Raw genomic sequence first — 18848 nt, forward strand, 5'->3', positions numbered from 1 at the left:
GGATTAATAGCGCCACCTATCCTACGGCGCTAACATTTTTCTTTTCTTGTAAAGCTAGATAGATGGCGATGTTATTGGTAAAAATATTACAAGTTAAAACGCAATTAATATGTATTTGTGTGGAATATTATTTAAATAACATAACATAATATTATCATAAATGAAAAACTTATCTTATATATTCAAAAGTTAGGATGATTAAAGATAGTAATTTTGAACGAGTTATGTCAAAGTCTATTTCAAACGTCATTACTGACGTTTCGTACGAACTTCAGGCACAGGTTAAATCTCTTAATTCGCATTTTTCGACCTCCATTCATCCTTCGTCCCACTGTAAAATTTATTTTAACCTCATTTTTCACATATTTAACCGAACACCCCATTTAAAAAGGCTTTGAATAAGCTTTAACGTGTGTGTCGTGTAGTTTTTAAGTGTAATATTGCAGTGTTTTAGTGCAAATGGCTTTAAAATCCCCACCGGTGTTGTTCGGACTCCTTGGACGACTGTCCCGTCGATCTTTTTCTACCTCGAAGGCTTTGTCGTCGAAGCCTGTGACTGTGCGCGATGCCTTGAACCAGGCGATCGATGAGGAGATGGAGAAGGATGATAAAGTGTTCGTTTTAGGTGAAGAAGTGGCCCAATACGATGGTGCTTACAAAGTAACCAGGTAAGAAGGAATACCTCGTAATGCTTAATAATTCCAATTTTAATCAATAAATTACTGTCTTCTTTGCCATGTTTCAGTCAAATGTACGCTCAAAAGTATGTAGACATACTCAATAAAGGTTTCTATATAAATATGTTATAAGTAGTGTTATATAATAGTGAGTGTTGTTGACACTTCCTCAAGTTCCTCAGCGGCAACCTGTATTGTTTTCAAAGTTGATTTATTCTAAGTATGAACATCAGCACTCCCTTGACAAATTCATGTAAATATTTAAAAGCAAGCAAAATTGTATCTATATTTTAACATTTTTCTTACAGCATCGATTGTGAATTGTACATTTTTTTTAGCCCTATCAACGATAGATTTTCTTTCTGATTGCTATTCTAGAGCCATTGGATATAAACTTTAATTTGGCCCCTCACCAATTATAATTGTAAAAAGAATTGTCAGAAATTTATAATTGTAAAGGATGATTGATTGATTTCAGGGGGCTATGGAAGAAATATGGAGACAAGAGAGTCATAGATACACCAATCACCGAGATAGGTTTTGCTGGAATTGCAGTTGGTGCTGCGTTTGCTGGCCTGAAGCCTATCTGTGAGTTCATGACCTTCAACTTCTCTATGCAGGCCATTGATCATGTAAGTTTATTAATTATTTTATATTAAAAAATTATTTATTTTTTACTTGTTATCTTGGGATAACAAGGATAAACGAGCAGCAGCATCCTCTATGTTCGTACTACCATCTAGTGTGATCACCAATCCATCTGCCCAGTGTGGTTATTATCAAAGTCACCATTATTTCTAAAAATAGCCTCAATATCAAGAGTGACACAGAAACTGACTTCCCTTTTCTCTCTCATGAAAGAATATTAATATGGTTACATTGACAACTTCTCTCTCTCTCCAATCTCTATGGCCTTGGTTTAGTTATCAGGTTTAATCATCACTTTAGATAGTGAATGTCAAAATACTATAACTTTGAGGGAAATGTGCTTGAATTTAAAACATGCCCTAATACTGATTTTACAATTTATCTAGTAGATTATATCCAGCAAAGTTTTGGCAGATGACGAATTGTACTGTATTTAGAGTTAGTTTTTACATTTTCTTGTTACAAAAACCCAATAAAAATGTGGAAAACATCATCATCAGCTTATGATATAAATACAGGCCTCCTCTCTCATAAAAGAGAGGTATTTTAATATGAGATTGTCAGTGCACAACCAGGACATCAGTTTCACAAGCTTTCTAAATAATTGGGGCAAACAACCGGCCAACTGCCTAACACTGGGCTGGCACAATTTTGAGTAACTAGGGAAACAAAAACGAGATCTTGTGGACAGAGTTCTGTTATGCACCTATTATGATATTCATTGTAGTTAATAACAAGTATTTAATTTTAATTATGCCATTATTTACTGATAATTTATATATTTCACAAATCTTCAAATATTTTACAAGCAATGTGGCTTAAACCATCAAAATAGCATAATCGAATGCCATAGATATAGATCTACTATCAATCTAATGCCACAGATTTACTATATTGATTATGATGTTAAATTAAAGTTGTTTTACGTATGTTCAAATCAAATCATACAACATCTGTTAATGAAACGAATGATAAGTCTTAGTATTAGCATCAAAGTTTAATTTAGACATATTATTATAGTAATTTCAGAGGCTTTGACGTAAGATTTATCACCATTATCTCATTTAACGTAAATTTGAATGTGTGCATCAAAAATGCCTTCCGTAGACATAAATGAATAAATCGATTTTTGGTTTTTTATTATTGTATGTGGTGGACGAAACTGTCCACCTTCCATAGCTGCGGTAAGGCTACATTAATTTAGAATGTGGGCGTCCACGCGTTAGGTAAGGAAACCTGAATCGTGCACTAACCTGAGTAGGTCCGCGGCCTATACTTAAGCGACGAGCACAGTTCACCGGCAAAGCTCACATCCACTGGAAACAGGAAGACACCAGTGCAGTAGCACTCACGGCGTCACCGCAATCCAGGGGTACGGTTAGGCACAAACGTCATACGTCCGACCGCGGCCCTATACTTGAAGCGGCGCTCGCGATACATCGTTCACGAATCAAGATAAGGAATAAGGAGGGTAGTTGGATAATATCTTGGTTAATTGACTAAATTATTCCTTCATTAACTAAACAAAAAAACCCAGCTAAGTATTTTGTGGGCTCTTCTTAAAGCAAGGGTGCGTTTTAAATCCTCCTAGCTTTAGTTACGTAAGTACCTAGGCTCAATAAAAAAATGAGCCACGTAAGAAGTAAGATTCGCGCACTGAGTGTTCCATCACGTGTAACGGATTTATAATAAATTTCTGCGTTATATTAAACGTCGAAAAAAGACATGAATTAAAAGATCAAATTTTGTTATATAAAATAATACAGAATTTAGTCGACTCCACACTTCTTCGAAGTAATTCCAATGGCATGTCCTAGGAATCAATATTTTGTCCTAGGTTAAATGCTAGAAGGTAGGTTACCTTTGCGTGGGCTAGATGGAAGAAAAGGTAATCGCCAAATAACTTTTTACCTCGTGCTGAAAGCAAATATAGTGAGACGGACATTTTTCACTTCAAAATTGGCTCTTTAAGGAACATCATTATGACAAAATAAGTATTATAAGCTTCTTAAAGTTTTTATTCATTTTTTATTTAAATTCGTTGTGTAATTTTCGCTTGGTACTTAATCCTTAAGCAATTTGTGGTTAATGTTATCATATATGCATAACTAAGTTGTGGAAACTTCATTGGTTTTTGTGATAAAATAATACCTATAGTTTGATGCTAATAAATAAATAAATAAATATCTTCTATGCATATATATCTCTACTTTTGCATATAATAAAATCGTAGACTTACCGTATGTGTATATTATATATTTTTGCATAAAAATAACTGAAAGACATGAGGAATCCTATCCTATCCTACTAATATTATAAATGCGAAGATTTGTATGGATGGTTGAGCGATAAACTATTACTACTGTTTATATAATCTGATTCTCGGAAACGGCGCCACCAATTTTCGTAATATTTAATATGAGTACTTTCGGGGGTGATATGGTATATATCTAGCTGGGTTTCATTTTCAGAAAATATAGTTTTATCCGTGTTTTTCCGCAATAAAAAACTGCCATTAGAATACGAAAGTACCTAATTTATGGCACCTTATCTAAAGGTTATAACAGCTGAGCTGGGCAATCTGGCGGTTCCGAAACCAGAAGACCCCGGTTCGAGTACATATAATTATTTTTTTTGAAGAAGACTTTGTTATGTCTACGTACTATCTCGTCAATCACTATGGAAAAAAATAACAGGATCGGGTAGAGATAATTATACCGTGGAACTCGTGCTACTGCCTTTTTTTCTCAGTAATATTTTTTAAGCTTGGTCGTCCAGGTACTACAATACCTATGTGTGCAAACATAGTTATTTGTATGCTATTTCAGATGATAAACTCTGCGGCGAAGACGTACTACATGTCAGCGGGCGCGATACCAGTCTCGATCGTGTTCCGAGGACCCAACGGCGCGGCCGCGGGCGTGGCGGCGCAACATTCACAGTGCTTCGGCGCCTGGTTCAGCCACTGCCCGGGATTCAAGGTGCTCATGCCATACTCCTCTGAGGACGCTAAAGGTTTGTAAAGTGTAATTTTTTAATTATATATGAGAATGTCCAACGAGAGGTTAGCTAAGCGCATTTTCTGCTCTGAGCTCGAATACGGGAAGCACAAACGAGGCGGCCAGTTTTTGAGATATAAAGATGTGTAAAAGCGGCATTTGTTCAGATGCAATAAAAACGTCACGCATTGGGAAAGTCTGGCCGTAAATCGAACGCAATGGACGCATTTAGTCCAGCAGAGTTCCAGCTACTTCGAAGACAAAAGGAGGAACGAACGTGACCATCTTAAAGCAAGGCCACCCTCCAATATTACCTACAACTACGTTGACGGTACCCTTACATGTCCTCACTGTGCACGCATATTTAGTGCTAAAATATACCCTATATAAGTCACATTAAGGCACATGAGCGAAGCCCTTATGATTTAGGCCCATAAATGACAATTATGATGCGCAAATCATCGTCAACACGAATGCGAAATTATTAGACCGTAGTCCACCATGCTGGCCCAATGCGGATAGGTGGACTCGTTACGCGTTTGATATCTCATTTGAAACTCTCAGTCAAATCCATTTTTATTTAAAGGACTTTAATATCACTTGCTTTAACGGTGAAAGAAAACATTGTGAGGAAACCTGCATGCCTGAGAGTTCTCAATAATGCTCTGAAAAGTGGGTTAAGTTAAGTCTATCAATCCTGGCCAGCGTGGATTATGGTCTCAAACCTTCTCATTCTGCGAGGAGACCCGTGCCCAGTAATGAGTCGGTAATGAGTTGATGAGGAATTGAAACGTAGGTACAATGTTTCGCAGAGTATAGGCATGCAAATACATGCATACAATATCACAAAACAAAAACAATACAATTATAAAATATATAACGTGTAACCGAATTACGAAATAATGTTGAAGGATACGTAAGTGTATAGAATTACAAGTATTTCATCCATCCTACGAAACGTATTTAAAACATTCAGTTTTAACTTATGACAACCTTATTGAAGATAAAAAAAACCGACACGCGTATAGTATGTACGCTACGCGACGCGTGCCTAATTATGCGACCGGAGTCTCATGATTGCTTTCACTAAAAACTATGGCAATGTCTTACTCAAAAGGTATTTATTAGGTTTTGGTATCTATTTAAGTCTCAAAGACAGTATATAATGTACCTCTAAAGCCTGTGAAGTATTGTTTCGGTTTTCATTTACACGTTGCGTATCCCTTCATATATATCCCTTTTTCGAGTGTGGATACTTTGTGGATTTGTTTTATTTTTTATTTATTTACTGAAAAAAAAGTGTAACATATCTTCTTCTTCTTATATGTTCTTCGCATCCCTAAGCTAACTCTTATTTATCTTTGTTCAAACGTAAATCTAATATTACGTTCGGTATAACTTAAATACTTTATGCTGCAACTAAATTTGCAACTAAAACTAACTTAGAATAGATAGAGAATGTGGGAGTACCCCTATGAACTGAATACGTCTGTGTTACCCTTTGAGTGTACATGCGTGATGTTATTCGTGTGGTTGCGTAAGCAATGCATGTTTATGCGATGCTGTAATTTTTTGAAGAGTTCCGTTGTGAGTCTCCGGAACTCGTAGACAAAAAAAGGAATTATACAAATACAAAAATAAATGATGTGAGTTAAAAAAAGATTGGGAAGGGAGTCTGTTAAAAAATTAATATAAATAAGGTCAATTTTTATTTTCCAGGTTTATTAAAAGCGGCAATCCGCGATCGCGACCCGGTTGTGTTCCTGGAAGACGAGATCCTGTACGGCGTACCATTCCCCATGTCTGATGAGGCGCTGTCATCGGATTTCGTGCTCCCGATAGGTGATAAACTATTGCTGTTATTCGCTTATGTATAAGTAGCGGTGCCCGGTGGATTTGTCCGGGTATCGACCTTAGAAATACATATATAAAGCTGAACATTTTCAACTAAGATTTTTGTGCTTTATCACCATTTCCCAAAAATACTTAAGCTAGACCCAGTTACATATAGATCGTAGTATCGACGGGACGCCCGTAGGACAAATGTCGCAATATTATCGTACTGTACACATGTTTAACTATTTTTAAGAGAAGTTGACATAATATGCTGTTGGAGAAATTTTGGTACTTATATACAGAGCAAAAATTAACTGTCTATCAACCTGAGGAGTTGTGTGAAGCCGCATCGGCGGGTAGCTATTGGGCTAGCTACCCGTCACTACACAAGCCTCTCTACGGTCTGAGGGGGGAGTTCAAGTTGTCCTGATCCCCTCGTCGTTAGCGCGGGAGCCCCTTCAACGGTTGGGTTGGTTGGTAGACGTCCAGGAGGACTACAACGGGTTTCCCGGGCGACTAACAAAGCCCACAAGAGGGCCTCCTCACAATGTTTTGCCGTGGTTGTTTTTATTTTGGGTATACCCCTTTAGAGGGGGGAATCCCACATACCTCCGTTCTGCCCGAGGGTCTGAAAAAAAAATTTTTAAGCCTCATGTGCCTGTAATTACACCGGCAACAAAGCCCTTCAGACCGGAACACATCATTGCAAAAATGCTGCTTAGCGGCAGAAATAAGCATGGCGCTAGTACTTCCCCGGAGCTCTCTCACAATAGACTATTTCATGCCGTGAGGATTTCCTTGGGCAATATTTTCAAAGCATTTATTTGTTCATCAGGCAAAGCGAAAATCGAGAGGCCGGGAAACCACATTACTGTAGTTTGCGCCGGCAGAGCTACCGACACGGCCCTGCAGGCCGCCAATGAACTCGCTGGGAAAGGTAATATCTATAAATAAAAAAAAGTCAAAAATATCTTTATTCAAGTGGGCCCATAGGTGGCACTTTTGATGCGTACATAAGAATTACACGGTAGTGAGATGATGGCGATAACCACATTCGTAAACTTAAAACTAAAGCTACGAGGGTTTCAAACGCGTCCTGGTCTAAGAAGAAGCCCACAACAAACTTAGCCGGGTGTTTTGTTTTTTGTTATCACCATCACCACCATCTCACAATGTCATTTTAAATTATTAGAAGAGCAACCTGGTTAGAGCAATAATTTACACCCAAGCTTTTTTATCGATTACGTAGTCCTTTATACTATAGTAGGACTTTTCTATAAGCTTACGTTTAATACAAACTTTGAACTTTTTAAGAGACATCTGCAAGATGTCAATTGGTAGTTTATTGTAGAATTGTATGCAATTTCCTTTAAACGAATTATGAATTTTATGTAACCTAGTATATTGCACTGTAAGTTTATTCTTACTTCTAATGTTTAAATTATTGCAGTGACATTTTTTCTTAAATTTAGAAATGTTTTTATGAACGTACATAAAATTTTCAAATATGTACTGACTATACACTGTCATTATTTTAAAATCTTTAAATTTATCTCTCAAATAAGATCAAACCCAAGCTAATGTACTCCTCTTCTAATGCTCGCACGTCACGCTCGTGCGAGTGACGCCGAAAGGTAGCTCTCCACACGCTCGGGTAACACAGTAGTCGACGTTAAAACAATTTAAACTGCTAAAAATGTATGTACTTGTGACAGAAAAAAACAATGTCTTACTAAATAATAATAAGAAATTTTATTTCATAAAAAATTACATTCACATCTTTATTATTACGCTGAGATCTCCTTTTAAGCAAATAATATACTTGTACCAGGCGGTCTCGCTCTTCTCTAACAAAATGTGTACATTAATATAGCAATTTTTTTTAAATCCAACTACATTATTTAGAAAAAAAATTTTAATATATTGTTTTTGTTTTGAAAGCGTATTTTTAAGGGACTTTTATTTAGGGTCGCAGCAGGGTGCAGAATAAAAAGATCTTAAGACTAATATACATTTATTAGTCTCAGGATTACATTAATAATTATTATAATATTCGAACTAAACTTAATAACTATGCTCGGCCGGTTTGCGGTACGAGCTCTCTAGCCTAGGTGTTACAATAAATTCCCATAGGAAGCGTGGTAAGAAGGGTATCGCATCACGATTCAAAGCTAACCTTCGAAATTAGCTGTCCCGACGTTACGGCCGCTTCTCGGTTAGCAGGCATACTATGGCTATCCCGTGGCTTACGAAGCAAGGATAATCTTGTAAAATAAAAACTTTTTCAATGAGGTTGGAAATAGCTTGAAAATAATTTTTATTTATTTATTTATACTCTTTATTTGCACACAAATAAAAATAAAGAAGAAGAATAAAAGAAAACGCAGACAGAAGAAGTATAGAAAAGGCGGCCTTATCGCTTTGTAGCGATCTCTTCCAGGCAACCTTAGGATAAGAAAAATAATGTGTTGTTGGCAGGAATTGAATGCGAAGTGATCAACCTGCGCTCGATACGGCCCCTCGACTTCGACACCATCGCGCAGTCCATCGCCAAGACGCACCACCTCATCACCGTGGAGCAGGGCTGGCCGCAGTCGGGTGAGTCATCCTCGCACCGAGCCTTATGGGAACTTATAATTTCAATATTTTCTCTGGCCGGGTCTTCTGGCTGAGGCTTTTGCCGTGGCTAGTTACCGACAAAACCGTGCCGCTAAGCGATTTAGTGTTCCGTAGAAACCTATTAGGGTAGGAATACTCCCTAACAGAGCCCGATTCCATCTTAGATTCAGGTACACTGTGCACCAGCCAAACTGTCCAACTTACCCTAGTAACCTAACTTCCACGACAGAATCGGCGATAGCCTAGTGTTTAGGCTTCGGCTTCACTTTCGGAACGACTAGTTCGAACCTCTAACTTTTCTAAGTTAAATGTTGTAAGCAAATATATATAACTTGGTTTAACGGTCAGGCAAGACATCGCGAGGAAACTGCATGCCCGAGAGTTCGCCATAATGTTCTCAAAGGCATGTAAAGTCCACCAATACCAACTTGGCCACCGTTGTGTTAATGATGTCCTCCTTAAGAACGATAAACATTTCTGCTGTAAGTTAAGTGTTCGTCTTTGTTTAGTACTGTATAAGATATACTTTAGGTATCATGCTCCTACTAGGTTCTACTTCTGAAAGAAGCTTGAGTAAAGATGTGTCTCTCGGGCATGCAGTTACTTGAGATGTCTTGCCTGACCGTTAAAGCAAGTTATATAATATATTCCGAAAGTGAAATTGAACTCCTAGACACTGGGCTATCACTGATTCTAATATCTATTTTTTATTTATTTAAGATATTTAACATCTTAGATTAAAAAAACACATAGCTCCGAAAAGTTGGAGTTTAAAATCGGTAGAAGCCGGAAAGGCAAGCCGAAGTGTCCATTTACTAGCCTATTCCGCCCGCTGCTTCCACTTGACACATATGGCAGCTCTGTATTTCTGAGATTATGCTCAAAAGCTATTACAATAGTAACCTCTTAAAACACCATTTAGAACCATTAAACATCAAGAGGGTTTTCAAAAACTTGTTAGCTCTGCGATGCGGGGAAATTGTTCTGAATACACTTTCCGATTTATACCGTAAAATACCAATAGATAGACAACTTTACGAAGACTCTACAATGGTACTAGACATTCCCTTTCGGCTTAAAGACATTTATTTCTCAAAAAGAACACAATACTTCACTTACGTCGAGAATACAACATAATTTTAAAATTAAGTAGATACAAAGTCTGCATGTTATTTAAAAGTTAAATTTTTTGCGACCGGTTAAAGAAAAAGTTAGCGAGCGAACTTTAGTGCATTAATCAATCGAAGGCACGTGCACGGGGACCATGGCCGGAGCAACCTTCGGTAGTTGTATATGCGGGAACACTTGATGTGGGTCCGGCGTGTGAGTCGGCGGCCTCGTGACAAGTGAGTGGTGCGCAGGCATCGGCGCGGAGATCTGCGCGCGGGTGATGGAGTCGGCGGCCTTCTTCGAGCTGGACGCGCCGGTGTGGCGCGTGGCGGGCGCCGACGTGCCCATGCCGTACGCGCGCTCGCTGGAGGCGCTCGCCCTGCCACGCGCGCCCGACGTGGTGGCCGCCGCCACCGCCGTGCTGGCCAACAAGTGAGTGCCGCTCGGCAGTAGCATTGCATTTGTATCTATTTGCTAGTGTGGCTATGGCAGTGGCGTGCTCTTCATACATGCGCAAAAGCACTGCATACCCAAATTATTTTATATAACTCGTATTGGAGGGGAAATTTTTCATTTTATGCCATGTTCCTGCTTTATGCATACCCTGGTCGAAAGCCCTCGGCCATGGATATCATAAAAAATATATATATACAACGCCAATTCACACCTTGCCATCTAGCCCCAAAATAAGCGTAGCTTGTGTTACGGGTACTTAGATGACTGATGAATATTTTTATGAATAATACACGTAAATATTTATAAAACTGAAGACCTAACGTGTCGAGAAGGCTCTCTACAGTTATAATGAATTCTTGGAAAGTAAAATATTGTGAAGATTGACTTTACTTATTTGTAATTATAGAATAATATTCATCATGAATATATGAATTCATATACATCTGCATGATATAATTTATTATTGAAAAAATACTATGTGACGTATAACATTTATATTTATGAATAAATGACTATTTACTATATACATACAACCACCCAAAAACTGAAAAAAAATCATATTCATTACACAAACATTTTCCAGTTGTGGGAATCCCACGGCCTTGGACGCAGAAACCAGGGACGCTGCCGGCTGCGCCAATTGGCCGTCATTTATTTCTCCGTTTGATCATAACAAATTTACTGTAGCCATGTAGTAATTTTCTTTTTAGATAGGTATTTAATCTAAGGATGGATATTAATTTCTTCTTGTAAGATCTTGTTATATATGAAAGGACCCAAGAATGAATGTTTATGTATAAACAAGGATTCTCAGGGCTTATGTATAATACGGCAAAAGCAGAAATGTCGCTTCTGCATTTGTTAACGGAAATGTGGGATCAAATGTAAGCGATGAATACAGGTTAAATATAGTATACAGTAAAAATAGTTAGGACTTAGGATTCATACAATAAGTAAGTTGGAAAACGTATTCTAATAGGGTATTTGACTGATTCCTTTTTATCGACTTTATCGTTAACGATAAGTTCATTCCGACTCGATTTTCAGTACTCTAACTGAAATTCAAAAAAATTATTCAACTAAATAAAAATGGCGCCAAAGCGGTGAGTTTACGTGACATTACAACAACATTACAAGCCTATAAAACTGCAAAAACTAATACTATAATAAACTATAGTAAACGGTGGTGCCGCTTGCTTAATATATTTTTAGAGGTTTACTTATAAACAGAATGTAAAAGGAACTTTCTAACAATGTAAGAAGTACGTCGGAGAATCCGAGAACCCTACATTGTCACGCACGATATGATCTTAAATCTCTAGTAATAAAGTGCTTTCTAATTATAGCAATACAGTACAGTTGTTTACAGCCTTATGACGTCACAAGGCTGTAAACGGAGAGACATCCCATCAATTGAGAGATCCCAGCGATTGTGACTTTGGATCGGAAAAAAATCATTATACTGGTATAATGAAATAATATTTGAAAATAATAGCCTTTAAAGATTACGCACAAGTGATACAGCACGAGTAATATTTTTAATACACCGTCGCCTTAAACAGAGCAATGCGTATTAACAAGATTCGCACAAAATATCTGTCTGAGACCCTTAATAAATATTACCTGTCGTTCAAAAATGACGAAACGTCATATTATCTGTAATTTTTAATTTTCTCTGTTACAGAATCTCGGAATCTATGAATCAGTGAAATAGGAATCTCTAGGAACGGTAACATCGCGTCAAACAAATTGTAAATATTTATATAGATATTGTATCTGTGAACGAAAACAAACATTGTGGCTGTAATGCATCGATTACTCGATACACGTGAGTCAGGTATGGAGATAGAAAAGTTTTATTTAAATAAATCTATTATTTATATTTCCTTGTTTTATTTAATCATTTTTGTCGACCTTCCTGGCGCAGCGGCGAGCGCTGGGTTCTTATTTGTGGAAGGTTACCGGTTTGATCCCAGGCGGGAACAATTTGGGATTACTAGGAAATCTGGACACCTCTGATCCAGAAATCTGGACAATTTTTCCTCTGGTGGCCAAGTTACCGCTACTGACAAAAAGGTGTCCAGCGTTCTGATACAATACAATGTAGAAAGCGATTAAGGGTATAGGCGTAACTGTTATATCATACCCGTAACAAGTTAGCTCGCTGCCATCTTAGACTTACTATAAAGTAGGATTATACTAAAAAAAAAAGGCGTTGCTCATAGAAAACATCTGAAAATGAACATAGTATAGTACATGCGACTTTAAATGTAGGTGTCATAAGATACATTGTACATTAGCGCTTTTCCTTTTACGATAACCACATTTTCGGTACACCTCTTTCTGTGGATATTATCCAAAGCGAGCTTTTTGTTCGAAGAACTCATATTTATGCTTTTGTCCATTAATTTAATGTTACTATCGTTAAGCTCACTGTTTTTGACTGTCTAATTTTCGAAGTGCATATGGATCTGTTTATCTTCATTTGGTTGATTTCTCTCCAAACTTAACTAGATAGTAGCCAAATCGAAATGTGTTAACGATTTACATCCTCCTTATCGCACTTACCTATATTTTTCCCATAATTATTTGCTTCACAATACGAAATCTCCGAAACCGATATCGCAAAAAGCAGCGAAAAATCGGAAGCTAACAATGCTCGAGCACACAATAGCCAGGGATTTCGAGCAAATACATTGTGCGGGAGACGTCCGCACCGGGGGACGACCGCTGACAGAATGATGGATCGCGCGGCCGGGACGCGGGGCCATTGTCTCGCAAATACTGACTGTTGAGGATTTTGGCAGGATCCGAGAGCATTAATGGGAGAGCGATTACATATTATGGCTTAAGGAGAGTAAGTGTATTGTCAGAGAATCCGTAATTCACGCAAGATTACAAATAAGTATAAGGAGCAAGATTTCCAGAAATCTTCATGCTGTTTTTCTTACTCGCTCTATGATTAATTACGCCGTCCTAACCGATGTGGCCGTGTAGTAAATATACATAAAGACTCGAAGTTTTAAAATTATCTATAGCCTTCTTTAAGTATCCGCTTACATGTTTTGTATTAATTCTTCACCAACCCGTCTGCCCAGCGTTGTGTTCATAGAACCAGGCCGGGAAACCAGGCCTTTAGTCAGCAGTGGACTGCATTCTTGATCACATTCTACAACGAATTTGTCGAATCCGATCCCGTGCACTCCCAAGTATAAGTTATTGGCCGAACTGTGGACGAGCCAGCGCTTTTAAAGAAAAACATCAAACAGAATAAAGAAAAATAGTACATTGCACATAAGAGGATATCCTGAGGATATATTTAAAGGTGGATAATTTGATGTCTATTGATATTCGACATAGAAAATAAGGTGTTCGTTGTAAATATAGCCTTAAACGATGCTGCTACTTTCACATTATGTGGAAAGACAGGAATTCCGACAAGTCGCTAGACACACCTAACCTAACCTAACCTAACCCTATTGTATAAAAACATAGCAAAATTACTAGCCAGATTATTTTATCTTTTTCATTCCTTTGTTCACTTTTAAACTGTGTTCTTTACCTTATTTCTTTAGTGTAATTGCTGGTAATCTTAGATACGGTTTCATCATATCAACCCAATTCAGGGTGTGGGTCTCCTCCTACCTCACTGTATTTTTCACTTGACTGGCCAGTGCGGATTGGTGGACTCCATACACCTTTGAGAACATTATCGAGAAAGGTATGCAGGTTTCCTCACGATGTTTTCCTTCACCGTTAAGCAAGTGATTGTCTGCATGCCTGAGAGTTCTTCATAACATTCTCAAGGGCGTGTGAAGTCTACCAATCCGCACTTGGCCAGCGTGGTAGACTACGGCCTAAGCCCTTCTCATTCTAAAAGGAGACCCGTAACGGATTTATGATATAAAACTACTGTGCTTAAAGATACTTAAACTAAATTAATTAGTAATAAATAATAACTGTTTTCTGATTAAATACAACTTCCACCCTGTTATTCAGAACGTGGTTAGCATTTCTCCAGAAATTTCCTGAGCAATCGATTGTTATACCTATATCTTTTTTTTTACCGCCTTATTTATTTAAGTACAAACTCCCATCCTTCTAGAACATTTTGATTAAAATGAGCGTAGAAAGCGCACGTGTCCCATTACGTTTCTCTCAAAATCTGTCCGTCCGTGTGTCCCCGGTGATGGATCACCCGTATTACGGAAAATACACGGGAATTATATTTTTATTTCTATATCCAAGATTGACGTTTTCGTTAGCGAGGCTTTCAAATTTCTGTATTTTTTTTTCGGTAATGTCAACGAAATTTAGGAAATTGAGATGTTTTTGTGATATTTTTTTTTCCATCTATTCAAAGGTAGGACGCGCCAATTCCTATCAAGGGTGTATTGAGTGGTTTAAATAAAAACTAGTCTACCTTACGGCTTGTCTACCAACTATTTGATGTGCTATAAATATTTGGTGTAGTGAGTGTTGTGGTCTTGTAAGTAGGGGGTTCTGGGTTCGATCCCTGGCGAAGAAAATTTTAGAATTTCTAAATTTTCTCTGGTCGGGTTAGAAGGCTTTGGCTACAGCTCGTAACAACCCTAGCGCCGAGAGATTGATTAGTAGTATAACTTTTTGTGAGCTCGTCCGGGGAAGTACCATCGCCTTGCTTATTTCTGCCGCTAAGCAGCATTGTTGCAATGCTGTGTTCCGGTCTGAAGGGTGGTTGCCGTTGTGATAATAGGCACATGAGGCTTAACACCTACGCCTAAAATTGATGGACCCAGGGCGGCATGTTGCAGGACGTGCTCCTTGCATGCCCTGTGAAGTGTTGCTCTGTTTAGAGGCGACTGTTTTCCACTAACCATCAAGTGCCGATGGCCCGTCAGTAATTAGGTACTATATAAAAAAAGACATTTTGTCAAGCGTATTAGCGTTCCAGAACGATGCCGTGTGCAAAACGATTAGGGCTTTAATTTAACTGTCATACTAGGGATATACAGGCTAGCCCGCTACTATCTTAGACTTCGTCAGCACTTAACCACTTGTACTTAACGGACATAACTATTTCCTTCTGGCTCGGTAAACCAAAGGTAAGTTTAGGTATAATCACCATAAGGCCACCTTTTGTATCCTACTACTATAAGTGTGGGCTTTTCTTTTTATGTTCTTAACTTGTGTTGTACGAATAAAGAGTTTTTTGAGTACCGCTTCCGAAAATTTATACGATTGGACAGACGATTGGCACAGTGGTCAGCGACTCTGATTTCTGAGTCCAATGCCGTGGGTTCGATTCCCACAACTGGATTTTTTTTGTGTGATGACCAGAAATGTACCTCAGTGTCTGGGTTTTTATAATTATTTATGTATATTATTGTTAAAAAAATATTCATTAGTCATCTTTGAACCCATAACGCAAGTACGCTTACATTGGGACTAGATGGCGATGTGTGTATTGTCGTAGTATATTTATTTATTTATTATTTATTTATTTATTAAACTCTTAAGTATTTCTAACCATTTAAAGATGTCTTTTATAGAAGGGCCAGGAATACCCTTCAACATATTAATCATCATCATATCACTAAAAGGCACGGGTCTCCTCGCACAACGAGAATGGGAAGTTCTAGTTATTAATAAATAAATAAATATAGGTACTACGACAATGTTACACACATCGCCATCTTGCCCCAAAATTAGCTTAGCGTAGCTAGTGTTATGGGAACTAAGACGAATGATGAATATTTTTATGAATAATATAGGTACATAAATATTTTTAAAAACAGATAAACACCCAGACACTACCTACTTATATTTAAGGTCGCAGCAGGGTGCAGAATAAAAAGGTGTTAAGGCTAATTAACATCTATTAGTCTTAACGTCTATGAATTACATTAATAGTTATTATAATATTAAAACTAAATTTATTAACTATGCTCGGCCGATAGGTGGCACGAGCTCCGTTGCCTAGGTCTTACAATAAATTCCCATAGGCGTGGTAAGAAAGGTCATCACGATTCAAAGCTTTGACGGCCGACTGGCGCAGTTGGCAGCGACCCTGCTTTCTGAGTCCAAGGCCGTGGGTTCGATTCCCACAGCTGGAAAATGTTTGTGTGATGAGCATAAGTGTTTTTCAGTGTCTGGGTGTTTATATGTATTTTCTAAGTATTTATGTATATATAATTCATAAAAATATTCATCAGTTATCTTAGTACCCATAACACAAGCTACGCTTACTTTGGGGCTAGGTGGCGATGTGTGTATTGTTGTAGTATATTTATTTATTTATTTATATATTTATTTATTTATTTAAAGCTAGCCTCCGGAATTCGCTGCGCCGACGTAACTTGCACATGATGCGATACGGCTGCTTCTTGTTTAACAGGAATACTATGGCTATCCCGTGGGTATGCCTACGTAACACACTGAAAAACATTCATGTTCATCACAAAAACATTTTGCAATGTGGGTATCAAACCCACAACCTTGGCCATAGAAAGCAGGGTCGCATCCCACTACGCCAATCGACCGTCATAAGTACGTAAGTAGATATATAATAATCTGAACATTAGGTGTAGGTATGTAGCAGCCCCTGTCCAAGAATGGTTCAACTTTAATCGCTCGCTAAACTGTCGGTGGAAGTTTTGGCACTTACTAATGTTAGCCGACGCGTTTCGACTTCCGAACAGCGAACTTTTTGTTTTTGATGGATCACTGTGCTCACTTCTCGTTTTATTTTTGATGAAATTTAAAAATATAATAAACTTTGTTGGTTTATTTTTAGGCATTTTTAGGTTTTTAAATCAACAATGTGTGTTGATTATGTTATAAGTACATAAATCTCTAAATTGCTCTTAATATAAATAAACTGTGAGATGGTGATAACAAAAAAAAAATACCCAGCTAAGTTATATGTGGGCTCTTCTTTGGCCAGGGCTCGTTTGTAACCCTCGTAGCTTTAGGTTTAAGTTGGCGTACGAAGTTATCACCATCCCCTTACAATTATATAAACATATATGTATGCACGCTTCATAAGTGCCTGCGATAGGCCTACATGGATAAAGAAATTTTGAATTTGAATTTAAACTAAACTGAATTGATACTTGTATAAAATTAATTCCCTTTTTCAGTGGGTACTGTGTAAAAAACAGCTTTATTGTGCCGGAGCTAGTCCGGGGAAGAACTACCGCCATGCTTATATCTGCCGCTAAGCAGCATTGTTGTGTTCCGATCTGAAGGGCGCGGTTGCCGGTGTAATTACAGGCATATGAGGCTTAACAGTAACACCTACGCCGCAGGTTGATGGACACAGGACGGTAGTTTGTAGAACGTGATCCTTGCATGTCCTGCGAAGTGCTTTGTTTATTGTTATAAAGTAATAGTAAAACAAAAAACCGGCCAAGTACGAGTGGGACTGGCGTACCAAAGGTTCCATACCAGTGAATGAATGAATGAATGAATGCACTTTTATTGTACACCACATAAACATATAGTAAAATTATAAGTAAAAGTATACAATTTGGCGGCCTTATCGCTACATAGCGATCTCTTCCAGGCAACCAAAGGCGTTAAAAACAGCTCAAGAAGAGAGGTAGGTGGTGCATTTAAATAAACATGCATATATACCTATATATACAAATATAATATATACATATATAATATAACCAGTGTGTGTAAAACGGTAAAAATTCTTTGGGAATACCCTAAACATGTATGGTTCCTGTGCAAATGAGTCTTCGAGTAGTTAAGCAAAGTCGCGGGCATCAGCTAGTAATGCCATAATCCCCGGTTTACACGCCCACTCGTCACAGCAGGCTGAGTGAAAGGAATTGAATCAACCCCTATTGACTTTAAAGCGAGGGTAGTTTAAACCGAGGGCTAATTTACTGAGTGATACCCGCTGACATTATACGGTTTCGTGGCTTGGATAAGATTGACAAATTATTTAGTTTACGTTTCAAATTTGTTGTTTTGAGCGACCACTAAAAGACAAACTCGCCCAATGGTTTTTGATGGTGTAATGAAACGGTGGTTAAGATTTCGACTTCACTTCGGGGGATCAAGTTCGAACCCCGGCAAGCAATTCTAACTTTTACAGTTTTAAGTTATGTGCGTTACAAGCAACTCAATATCGCAGTCTTGCTCTAACGATGAGGGAAAATATCGTGAGAAAACCTGAGAGTTCTCCATAATGCTCTCCAGGGTTTAGTTTATTATTATATTAGTGTTTTTACCTACACTTAGAGAAATTATCAATTTTATAAATTTATATGCTTTTTAAATTTATGGAATTTGTGTATTCTTTTGTACCAGCCCGGAGTTAGGAAATTAGCGGTGCCTACCCCCGTGCCTCGGAGAGCACGTTAAGCTATCGCCCCTGCGTCTGATCCATTTTCGGTCGTGTCAAAGTTGCCGTCCAATCGGACTATGACAGTGAGGGAATAGAAAGTGCACCTGTGTTTGCGCACACACGAATACACTATGATATATCCCGTGAATGTGGAAATTTCTC

General features: G+C 38.0%; 1 protein-coding gene across 1 annotated transcript; it reads left to right on the forward strand.

The window, feature by feature from the left end:
- The first annotated feature begins 286 nt into the window (after positions 1 to 286).
- LOC120626669 (pyruvate dehydrogenase E1 component subunit beta, mitochondrial) lies at positions 287 to 12227 on the forward strand. Its single transcript, XM_039894280.1, has 8 exons — positions 287 to 668; positions 1156 to 1309; positions 4154 to 4340; positions 6044 to 6166; positions 6996 to 7097; positions 8639 to 8758; positions 10141 to 10321; positions 12030 to 12227. The coding sequence occupies exons 1-8, from the start codon at positions 460 to 462 to the stop codon at positions 12052 to 12054; spliced, it is 1101 nt and encodes a 366-aa protein (XP_039750214.1). The 5' UTR covers positions 287 to 459; the 3' UTR covers positions 12055 to 12227.
- Positions 12228 to 18848: the final 6621 nt, after the last annotated feature.

The sequence above is a fragment of the Pararge aegeria genome, chromosome 10, assembly GCF_905163445.1.
Source record: "Pararge aegeria chromosome 10, ilParAegt1.1, whole genome shotgun sequence".
NCBI lineage: Eukaryota > Metazoa > Arthropoda > Insecta > Lepidoptera > Nymphalidae > Pararge > Pararge aegeria.

Bases quoted from the DNA above. Each gene is read 5' to 3' on its own strand.
- LOC120626669 (XM_039894280.1), top strand. From the start codon at position 460: ATGGCTTTAAAATCCCCACCGGTGTTGTTCGGACTCCTTGGACGACTG. The intron at 669-1,155 runs GTAAGAAGGAAT...GATTGATTTCAG, and splicing joins GGTGCTTACAAAGTAACCAG to GGGGCTATGGAAGAAATATG. The intron at 7,098-8,638 runs GTAATATCTATA...TGTTGTTGGCAG, and splicing joins CAATGAACTCGCTGGGAAAG to GAATTGAATGCGAAGTGATC.